Source organism: Myotis myotis, unplaced genomic scaffold (assembly GCF_014108235.1).
Source record: "Myotis myotis isolate mMyoMyo1 unplaced genomic scaffold, mMyoMyo1.p scaffold_m19_p_59, whole genome shotgun sequence".
Classification (NCBI taxonomy): domain Eukaryota; kingdom Metazoa; phylum Chordata; class Mammalia; order Chiroptera; family Vespertilionidae; genus Myotis; species Myotis myotis.
In genome coordinates, this window is record NW_023416367.1 from 290,160 (window position 1) to 301,232 (window position 11,073).

The 11,073-nt window shown below is 46.1% G+C and overlaps 1 protein-coding gene across 4 annotated transcripts in view; it reads left to right on the forward strand.

Moving 5' to 3' along the window:
- LOC118657549 (interleukin-36 beta-like) overlaps window positions 1-7,710 on the forward strand; it is a 31,702-nt gene extending 23,992 nt beyond the window's left edge. The window contains exons 1-5 of one of the 4 annotated variants that reach the window (XM_036311665.1): window positions 2,395-2,531; window positions 3,333-3,419; window positions 4,466-4,573; window positions 6,024-6,157; window positions 6,932-7,710. In XM_036311665.1, coding sequence (XP_036167558.1) covers window positions 2,474-2,531; window positions 3,333-3,419; window positions 4,466-4,573; window positions 6,024-6,157; window positions 6,932-7,141 — 597 coding nt within the window. In that variant the 5' untranslated portion in view covers window positions 2,395-2,473 and the 3' untranslated portion in view covers window positions 7,142-7,710. Of the gene's footprint in view, window positions 1-2,394; window positions 2,532-3,332; window positions 3,420-4,465; window positions 4,574-6,023; window positions 6,158-6,931 lie in introns of those variants that run through there. The other 3 variants (XM_036311666.1, XM_036311667.1, XM_036311668.1) reach the window with 3 other exon arrangements.
- The last annotated feature ends 3,363 nt before the right edge of the window (window positions 7,711-11,073 follow it).

Consider the following 11,073-nt stretch of genomic DNA (forward strand, 5'->3'; position numbering starts at 1 on the left):
TGCTTTTCCATTGTCGGTCATTTCCCTAGAGTTGTGGTCACAGAGGAGAGTGGAAGAGGCTCTATTAATAAGTACACTAGAGTGATGGGCACTGACTTGGGTGCTCTTGGGCCAACTGACATATATGGCCTCCTGGGTACAAGGCTGGAACCATGCCAAATTTTCCCCAGAAGTCCCTCCTCACACCTGGCATTGGCCAAAGAGCCAAGGTGGGCCCAGAGTTCTCTCCAGTTGGAAACAAAGCATCTAGTCTCCCCTACTTGTCTGAGAGGTTCTCCCAGGGGACTTCAGCCCTGACATGGGGTAGAAGAGCATCCTTAGTCCCTTACCACAACTCCCTTTTTCTGCTCCCAGTTTTCCTGTTACTCATGGGAACACTTCATTCAGTCCTTTGTATATTCAAATATTAATGAATTCTAATTATGGACCAGACACCATTACTGAAACAAAGCACATAGTTAATGAGACAGACAAGTGCCCTAGCCGGATGGAGTTGGCATGTAGGTGATAAGATCATACGTGCATTTTAATTTGCATCTCTCTGATGATCAGTGATGTTGAACACCTTTTTATGTGTCTATTGGCCATCTATATGTTCTCTTTGGAGATGTGTCTATTGAGATCCTTTGCCTTTTTTTTTTTTTTTTTTAAATTGTGTTGTTTGTCTTCTTGGTGTTGAGTTGTATAAGTTTTTAATATTTTTTTGGAAATGAACCCCTTATCAGATGTATCAGATTCACCCATGCAGTGGGGTGAGATTTTATTTTGTTGATGGTTTATTTTGCTGTAAAAGTTTATATCACCTCATGCCTGTCTGAATGACTATTAATAAATCAATAAGTGTGGCATGTGTGGAAGGCAACCAATAGATGTTTCTCTCTTAAAAAAAAACACTTTTTTTTTTAATGGAACTATCTTTTGCCCAGTGATCGCACTTCTGGGAATATATCTGAAACACAAAACACTAATTCAAAGGAATATATGCACTCTTATGTTCATTGCAGCATTATTTACAGTAGCCAAAATCTGGAAACAGCCCAAGTACCCATCAGTAGATGAATGGGTAAAAATGCTGTAATACATTTACATCTTGGAATACTACTTGGCTATAAAAATGAAGAAAGTCTAACCATTTGTGACAGCATGGATGCACCTCGAAATTATTACTCTGAGTGAAATAAGCCAGTCAGAAAAAGACAAATACCAACTGATCTAACTTATATGTGGAATCTAATCAACAAAATAATTTAACAAACAAAATAGAAACAGAAGCATAGATACACAGAACAGACTGATAGCTGTCAGTGGGGAGGGACTTGGTGAAAAAAGGTAAAGGGATTAAGCAAGAAAAAAAATATAGAGATATGACACATAGATACAGACAACAGTATGGTGATAGCGCAGCTGGAGCAGAGAGTCAAAGGGGCAGGGGCAGGGGCAGGGGCAGGGGTGGGTCATGCTCAAGGATTCGGTTACTACTCTGGGTGTGATGAAGCCATTGGAGAGTTCTGACAGGGGAGTGCTATGACCACACTACACCTTTGACCCTGATGTTGGCCGGTGGACATTTCACTCCTCGGGTGAGAACAGAGGCAGGGAGACCAGGGAGGCGCTATGGCAGTACTCTGGGGAGAGAGTTAACAGTGGATTTCAGAGAACAGAACTGAAGCCTATGGTTGTGAGTTTACATGGAGGCACATTTTGGCAGAGAACGAGTAGGATTTTTTAATATTTAGGGCTGACCGACAATATTGGGCTTGAAGGGTAATGATTCCCTTCCATGCCATTGCTGAGGCCGAGTCTGATCCCGTCAGAGCTGGGAAGCCACAGACCTCCCAGGTCCCTTCGGCCCACGATTCCCCTGCGTTGGACATAGTGCAGGTTTCAGCACCCACCATGGGCCACAGTCACACATCTCAGCTGCTGGAAACACCATGCAGTGGTTAAGAACAGAGACATCTGGCTTGTAACTTGATGATGTGATTTTAGGCAAGTCTTGTCATCTCTTAGGGTCTCTGTTTTTTGCATAAGAAGTAAAGATTAATGGCCACTCAAGGGTTGTTGTGAGGATTAAAAGATTAATCAGGTACTTCCCTTAGCTTATCAACATGGAATAAACTCTGGATATTGCTTGTGTAAAACTCCTGAATGCTTTGAACGAGGTGTGGCTCAGTCAGTGACATGTCACACCTCTGTCCCCAAGGCGGTCCCAAGGAATTTTTGATTACAAAGCACTGGCCTCATCCGTGTTTCTTCACCATTGTTCCCTGGCTTTTGACCTGCTTTTGTCTCTCTGGGACCCCAGAACGGCCACACCTGTGTTGCCTCCCAGTCACCCAGTGACACTCACGGGACCTCTGTGTCAGACCAGCCTTTTTGACAATGTGGCACACCCAGACCAGGAAATGACCCAGACCTTAAAAGCTCATTAGAAGGCCAGAGTTCCGGATCAGTTTTCTAAAGGAGCCCTTGCATGCGGTGGAGCCTAAGGTTGTGTTGGTCCAGGGACAAGAGCATCTCTTTGAGCAAAGGTAACTTCTGCTGCTCAGAAGGCACGTAGTGGGCAGCTCTTTCAGGGCCCTGTCTAGCCTTGAGGAGCCTCTGAGGTTGAGGGACCCGGGGTCGAAGGCTCAGGGCATAGGGCATCAGAGGAGCTGGGCTGCTTCCACGAGTGTGGGTGGCTGCCTACTCCCTCTCTAGGGATAACTGTAGAATCAGGCACCGGGAGTCCTGAGGCAGGGAGGGTGGTGAACAACTGCTTCTCACTGTGGGGAGTCTGTGGTCTTCTCAGGGAGCTGACTGCTGCCCGGACCAGAAGCCCAGAGATATGTGTCCTGTGACCTGGAGCCTGTGGATGTCCACAGCAGGGTCCTTAGAGATGCCTGTTTGGGTGGGGAACAGGGGAGCTGGGGGCAGAGAGACAGGCTTGCTGCCACTTACTTAGGATGCTCAGACTTGAAGTCAGGAGAACTGGTGACTTACCAGCTGTTCAGGACTAAACAGAGATGAACACACCCTCTCTAAACCCAGAAACTCATCCTAGAAGGTGCCTGGAGGTACTCTGGAACCTCCTAGCAACCCCAGATGTGGTAGGTAGAGAGTACCCCAGGCCCATCACTGCCTGGAGAGCCAGGACCAAACAGTCCCGAAAGAGATGGGAGCTTCCACTTGGGGTTGTCTGGCCTGGGAACATGCTCTTCCCATCCTCAGTCTCACATGTGCAGCTGGGACAGGATCTCAGGGCAGCTTCCTCCAAACAAGTTTTCCATCCATTTCCAGGGGAAGGGCAGGGCAATGAATAATGTGTTTTTCTTCCCTCCTTCCTTCACAAGGCCAGATGATGACAACCTCCTCGCCACCATCTGATCTGCCTTATGCTCTTCACAGAAAACCTAAAGACAAGGCGGAAACCCCACTAAGTAAGTGGCAAATTATAAACCAGCATGGCGGTCTCCATCCTGCCTCCCCAAGGACAATAGGGCACCAGGTTCTCTCATTTGCTCAGCTACAGATGTATTTGCTAAAATACTCACATCAGGAAAGCTGCACTTGAAAATCTCAGAGCATTTAGTTCTCATCTTATGTGTGTTTAGAATTGTTTACTTATTTTGATAAAGAGGGCATTGAAAAAAACAAACAACATACTGATGACCAATTTTAACATTTTTTGTGGCTTTTTTTAGTACGCAGAGACTGTCAATCAGAGTAGGACAAGTTACTAATACCCCTTGTAAATCTTTGGGGACCATGATTTCAGACAGTTTGATCCAGAAAACAGCCCCTGTCTTGGGTCCCCTCCCTTTCTCCTTAAAGCCACTCTTAGAACAGTAAATCTACCCTAGAATTTCATCAGCCAGTACAGTCCCTCTCCCCCCCGCCCCAATCTGTGGAAGATATGTTTCGAGATCCTCAGCAGATGCCTGAACCCACAGATAGTACCAAACCCCATATACATATATTATGTTGTTTCCTACACATCACATCAGCACTTTACAGCTACTCTTTGACACATCTGAGTTGCCAGCATCACTACTCTTAAGCTTTGAGGTCATTGTTAAGTAAAATAAGGGTGACTGGAACACAAGCACTGTGATACCACAAGAGTAGATCTGATAACTCAGATGGTTATCAAGTGACTCCTGAGTGGGGACTGTATACAGTGAGGACACGCTGGACAAAGGGACAATTCACATCCCAGGTGGGATGGAGTGGGTGATGTGAGGTCCCATCACAACTTTAGAATGGTATGCATTTTTAAAACTTATGAATTATTTATTTCTGCAATTTTCCTTTTAATATTTTCTGACTACAGTTGACTGTGGGTAACTGAAATCGAGGGAAGTAAAACAGTGAATAGGAAGGGGAGGGTGGGGAAACCACTGTATTACAGGATGCAGCCCAAGTCCTGAAAGTTGATAGTAACCTCACGTGTGCTTTGTGCTTTTTCCTCCCCGACACCTGGCAGGGGTGGAACATCCAGGAACCTTTAGTATTCGTGATCCTCTACAGATGGTGTGGGAGCTGGAGGGAGAGACTTTAATCGCAGTTCCTTCTAGCAAAAAAGTCAAACCTGGTGAGTGACAATGTTTGCCTCTTAAAGGGATACCACCTCCACAGGGTATGGGGCTGACCTGTATGAGCTTGGCTGTGGCCTCTCCTACTTCTGGGCACCAGCTCAGTGTCCACAGGAGGGCAAGAAGGACAAGGCGGTTCCCTCCCGCAAAGGAAACCCTGTACCTAGAAACAAGGAGTGAGGGATGGGCAGTTCTCCTTGGCCAAAAAAAATGTCGACAAGAAGGGGTTGTCCATTCAGTCAGGCTGCTTTTCCTCGGAGCTTCTCTCCCTTAAATTTCATCCATTGCTACCCATGTCCTCAGATTAAATTACTTCACCTTCCACCACCAAACTGCACACTCTTCTGACTTGGTGTCCTCTCCTCTGGTAACAGAATATGTCTTCCTCCTATCAAGGGTCAACCATGCCTCATGAGGCTGTGGGAAGAAGTCAGTGCAACTCAGCTCTTTCCCTCCCCTAGGATTCAGTGTTTGATCCCATCCCTCTGTCCCCTGCATATCCCACCTTTGTCTATCTATTGGGTCTTTTCTGTCACTGACAAACATGCTCTGATATAATATTTCCAAGCTTAATACTAAAAAGCTCTTCTTGATGCCCACATTTCATTCCTACCATTGTTGTTTTCCTATATACAACGCACCATGCTATATGCCAACCACAGCCAAATTCCATGGAAGCGTTGACTACACAACCTGTCTCCATTTTCCCTGCTGCTCATGCTTACATTATGTGAAAGAAACCTGAGCGGGCGGCTGAGGCCAGTGTGATGAGCCCATGGTGCCTTGTGAATCTCAAGGTCATGCCAACTGTCATCTAAGTGAAGGAAGCCACAGGATATATTGAAGGAGCTCAGTCCTAGCCCGTTTGGCTCAGTGGATAGAGAGTCAGTCCACTGACTGAAGGGTTCCAGGTTCAGTTCAGGTCAAGGGCATGTACCCCAGTTGCAGGCTCGATCTCTGGCCTTGGTCAGGGCATGTGTGGGAGGCACACAATCTGTGTCTCTCTCATATCAATGTTTCTCTATCTGTGTCTCTCCTCCCTCCCACCCTCTCTAAAAATCAATGGGAAAATACCCTTGGGTGAGAATTAACAAAAAAAGGTGCTCCTTCCAGCTGAGTGAGCTCTCCTTAAAGGACATTCTTGGAAATCCCGCACTACACTTCCACTTAGAGCTCACGGGCTACAACTTATATGTTAGCTGCAAGTGTGGTGGCGAATTTTATCTTTACTTTGGGGAAACTGGGCTCTGATAGGAAGGAAGGAAAAAAGAATTGGGTTTCTACCACCCATCTCTGATGGAGCAGTTCTACCCCCTGGCTAATTGGGGGAGCCTTCCGGGCAGACCTGGCTGGTCAGCATGGGGCTGGGAGGAGCAACAGAGTGTTGACGACAGGACCGGCCTTGCTGCCTCCTGGAGCTGATGCCTGTCCCCATTTCCCTATTTCCAGCTACTATTTTCTCAGTGCCATGCACAGACCCCGACATCTCTAATGAAAAAGGCAGTCCGATATTTCTGGGAGTCAAGGAAGATCTCTGTCTGTTCTGTGCAGAAATTGAGGGCCGGCCTACTTTGCAGCTTAAGGTGAGTGGTTGTGCAGCTAATGAGAGAAGTACTGTGACTTTTAATTTAATTTAATATATTACTGAGTAAAAATAACATTTTTCAACCTTGGATTATTCATTGTAAAGAAACTTGACTTAGATAGTCCCCAAGCCAATACCTGCTCCCTTTGGAATGGGTGCAACGCTTACTTTAATGTCAGAGCATCCTCTGAATGCCAGAAAGGACACCACAAAGGCATTCCAGGAAGGCCAGGACTGCAGCTTCTACGTTCCTTGTCCTCTTCAACTGCCTCCCAGAAACCCTCTGAGATGTGGGGCACTCCCATGTGAGCTCAGGCCACCGCACACAGAGCAGGGTAGGGCAGATTGTGAGTCCGGATGCTGCAGATTTCATGTCAGTGGTCCCTGCACTGAAAGCAGCTTTTACAGTCATGAAGCTCATCCTTCTGCTGTGACAGACGCTGCAATGTGCAAACCCACTGGAGACTGGGAATCTTGTGAGACTGATCTGAACCTGTGGATGGGTGCCTAGCAGGAGCACCCATGACGCAATGAGCCCCACTCTGTTCTGGGAAAGACGGTGTTGTCTCAAAGAATCAGAAGTGCCTGGTGTTGTGGGATCTCAGGGGCAGCCAAGCTATTGGGAACCGAAGCGTTGCCTGTGCTGACACCTGGCATCCTCCTCTCATCAGCCATGCTCCTCCCTGTGGGGAAAGCAGTCACTGCTGAGGCTGAGTTAGTTGAGCTCCCTCTTCCCAGTAATCCTCTCTGATAGGCCTCTTTCTGCTCCTAGAAGGAAAGCATAATGAAACTGTACGAGGAGAAGAAGGCGCAGAAGTCCTTTCTCTTTCTGCGTGGCATAGAGGGCTCCACCTCCACCTTCCAGTCCGTCGCCTGCCTCGGCTGGTTCATAGCCACTTCCTCGCAGGTGGGACAGCCTGTCACCCTCACCAACGACAGGGGCAAAACTTACAACACCAACTTCTATTTCAGTTCTTTGTAGCCTGGGCTGTGGCTGGCTGATTCTGGGACAGAGAACCTGTAGGTCATGGTAAGAGACCACCAAGCACTGCTGTCCATCCACAGCCCGCCTCATGCTCAGCACCCAAAGCCACCTCCTCTAGACATGCACTGGCACACCTCGCCTCCCTCTGGAATGTCGTTCCAGTATCAAACCCTAGAGTCACTTTTTATTGTTTCCTGATCTTGTCCTATTATCCACTTTGCTGTCAAGTCTAGTTAAGTCCACATCCTAAATGCTCCTTGTACACAACCATCTCCTATTCCTCCTGCCAACCTATGGCCTAGAGATGTGAATTTCAAACATATTTGTTCTTACAAATATGTTTACTTGAAACATAATCTGTTCTAAGACCAGTCCTTCTGGCATTACCTCCTGTTGCTTCACTGCCCAGGATTGTTGGGGATAACCCTTGAACCCCACTCTTTCAATACAAATACTCTTTATTAATTTTATGCATGTTCATTATAAATATTGGAAACTTACTCCCAAAGAGAAATGTAAAGGATAGGATAACTATGAAATAAAAAATTTTACATGTTCATACTCATGATGAATTCTCAATACCATCTATATTATAAAAAGCCAGTGACGGTAATGCTGTAACGCTGCAATGACCAAATGACTGGTCACCAGGAGGTGCATTGATGGCTCTCATGGTGTGGTAGGTCTGGGTCTCGCATGATTTCACTCACTGGGCCTCTAGTTAGTTAGTAATTCGACACACAGTATATATTTTTGTTAAAGGTGAATTGCTAACATATGAATGCAAATTAACAATAGAATGCAAATCAATCCATGTTTCAAAGAATCACTTATATCAGTTGGAATTATTTTTCCGGCAACTTCTTGAAACTCATTGTATTGTCTTTGTTGTTACTTTTTAAAGTGTCTGGAAGTAGGTCAGCCCTGACACTTTCTCGTTTTTTTTTTTTTTTTGGAATTTTCCTAGAACCTTCAATCACAGTTTCTTTATTGGGATGTTTTTAAGCCCATTGTCTATTTTGTGAGGGTGACTTTAATTAAAGCCTGCAATGAAATTCATGACACCCATCACATATAAGTTGCAATTTACTATAATATCCTGGACATGAATGTGCGTGCAATGGGCTCTCTTCTCAGAAGACCCTGCCCTTCTTTGCACATCACAGGTGTTATCATTGCTAAGTTTGCATTTCTCAGCCAAGCATAATCTGTTCCAAGACCTGTCCTTCTGGCATTACCTCCTTTTGCTTCACTGCCCAGGATTGTTGGGGATAAGCCTTGAACATCACCTTACATCCTGCTAGTCTGCCTTTTCCCCAGTCACTGCTGTGCTTTGAGAAGTCGTCTCTGCTGCACCAGCCATCTCTCTCTCTACCTGCTCTGGGGTGCCTAGGACACCTGGGGGAGGACACTTGCAGGGGCCTGCTTGGCACTCATGCATACGCAAACCTGGAAGTAAGAGGGAGCTGCTCCAGAGGAGATCTTTACCAGTGGGGGATGGGAGTGGGTGGGAAATGCTACCTCTCCCATCACTTGGTGGACAATTCTGAGATGCAATCTATCTACATGGTCCTCAGAGGGTCCCAGCAGGACTTGGTCATAGCTGCCCATGGCAGTGCTGTGCCCAAGAACACATCCTTATGTTGGCTGCCCTAGCGTTCCTGCTTCCATTTTTCCAGCCCCTACTCCTGTTCCCTTCTCATCACCCTGCATGAAAGCCTTGTCTCAGGCTCTGCTTTCTGGTGTAAACTGAGGCTGAGGCAGATTTACAGTGAGCTTCTTTCCTCTACTAGTTACTCCCAGTGCATTAGCTTTCTTCCCCCAACACCTCCTCTCATACAAACATCTCAGACACATTCATCCCTGTGTATCTCACTGCCCAAGTCTCTAACATCCCACATGTGTGAAGTGTTGAGAGACCTCTCCTCATCTCCCCAACCAAATGCACTATCTGGTCTCCTTTAAAGTCCATAGCATTTTGCCTTCTCACGTGACATTTCGTTTGCTAGACTTTGTGCTCAAGTTTTTCTTCTTGTCTTGGCCCCTTTGCTCTCTTCTCCTCAACCACATTCTAGGTACACAGAGAACAGGGATTGTGTCTTTTATGTGCTCCCCTTTTATTTTACTCCCCTTATGTGCCAGCTATTGCCTCTTACATAAGTTTCTCAAAAAACATTGTAAGTGCATCTTTATTTTCAACAGATACTGGCAATCTGCCTTTTGACGTGGCTTTTCCAACTTATACTCCCAATGATGCGTTTATCCTTCCTTCCCTGACCAAAACTTACTTTTAAATTAAAAACCATTGTTCATCCAGTGTATAAAGAATATCTTGTTACTGTGATTTGTATGCCCCTGAGTACTAGCATGCCATTGACTGCTCAGCACATTCTAGTCTTGGCTTCTAACTTCTCCACCAAAACATTTTTTTGAGCATCACCAATGACATCTCTGTTGCCACATCCCCGTGGACATTCAGCTGTCCTCATCTTAATTGGTGTTGGACACAGCCTGCCACTCTGCCTCATTCTTACACTCACATCTAGGGGCTCTGTGGCCATCACCCCTAGTGTTCCCCAACCCCAGTGGCTTTCCCCCCTCTTTCCTCTTCTCCAGTTCCTCCTCCTGTGACTTCAAAAGTTGCAGTTCCTCAGGCCCCATCTCTCCTCTATGCTGTCTCCCTGGATGACATCACCTCTTCTCATGAATGGAACACTGTCCTGATGGATGGAATAGTTTTATCTGGCCCAAGGCTCTTATTGGAATACCAATTTATGTTGTCCCAGTGCCGGGAGCCGGTCCATCCTTGCTGTTTCAAGTGACCTGGAATATATGGCATACTGTTCTTAATATGTTTGCTCACCTTCTTGGCACTATGTTTTAACCAAGGTCACCTCTCTAAGAAAGGTTGTTTCCCCAGGTAAGGATTTTCCCCTGAAGTTAGGGAGGGAATAAAACCCCTCAACTAAGTGCCAGGCGGGTAATTAATCACTTTAACTATGAACAATCATGCTTAAGCTACATAATCTTTACTCCCTGGAATGGAGATAAGAAACGCCCTAATCTTTGGAATAGAGATTGATAGGATTGGAATCAACTGGTATAAATACAGATGTAACAAGACAACAGGACACAGAACCTAGACACAGAACCTAGAGACAGAAGAACTTCGCTGGAGAGAACATGGCAAAAGATCCTGGACAGAAACTGGACACAGAACCTAGAGACAGAACCTAGCGAGAGAACCTGGCTAAAGAACCTAGAGACAGACCTGGCTACAGAACCTGGATAGAACATGGCAAGAGAACCTGACTAGAACCTGGTGACTGAACCTGGCTGGAGAACCTGGACAGAACCTAGAGACAAAACCTAGCAAGAGAACATGGACACAGAACCTGGCTGGAGAGCCTAACCAGAACTTTGCCGGAGATCCTGACCAGAACTTGGCTAGAGATCCTGGCTAGGCTGCTGATCAACTGAACGCTGCCTCTGTGTCTTTCCTTCTTTGCCAACTCCATCCACACCTTTGGGGACCCCTGGACCTGCTGGGGTTGGACCCCAGCATCCCAGAACATGCAAACTGAATATGTCCTAAGTAGTACCCTCAATAATTGTCCAACATGCCCAGTCCCACACCCAGTTACTCAAGACAGAAACCTAAGACTCATCTTTGATTCCTCCTTTCCCTGAAGCCCTACATCCAACCCATCAAGTCTATCCTCCTTTCCCTAAAGAGGTTTACCTTCAAAATACACCTCAACTCCACCCATCTCTCTCCAATGTTCCTGCCACCCACCACTGTATATAGAGCAGCTGCCATCTCCCAACCACTGTTTTTCACTTTGTAAAATTTAGATGCAAAAATTTCTGGCTTTATCATATGACTGAATTCATTTTTTCCCCTTTCTCTCTCTCTCTTCTATTTATTT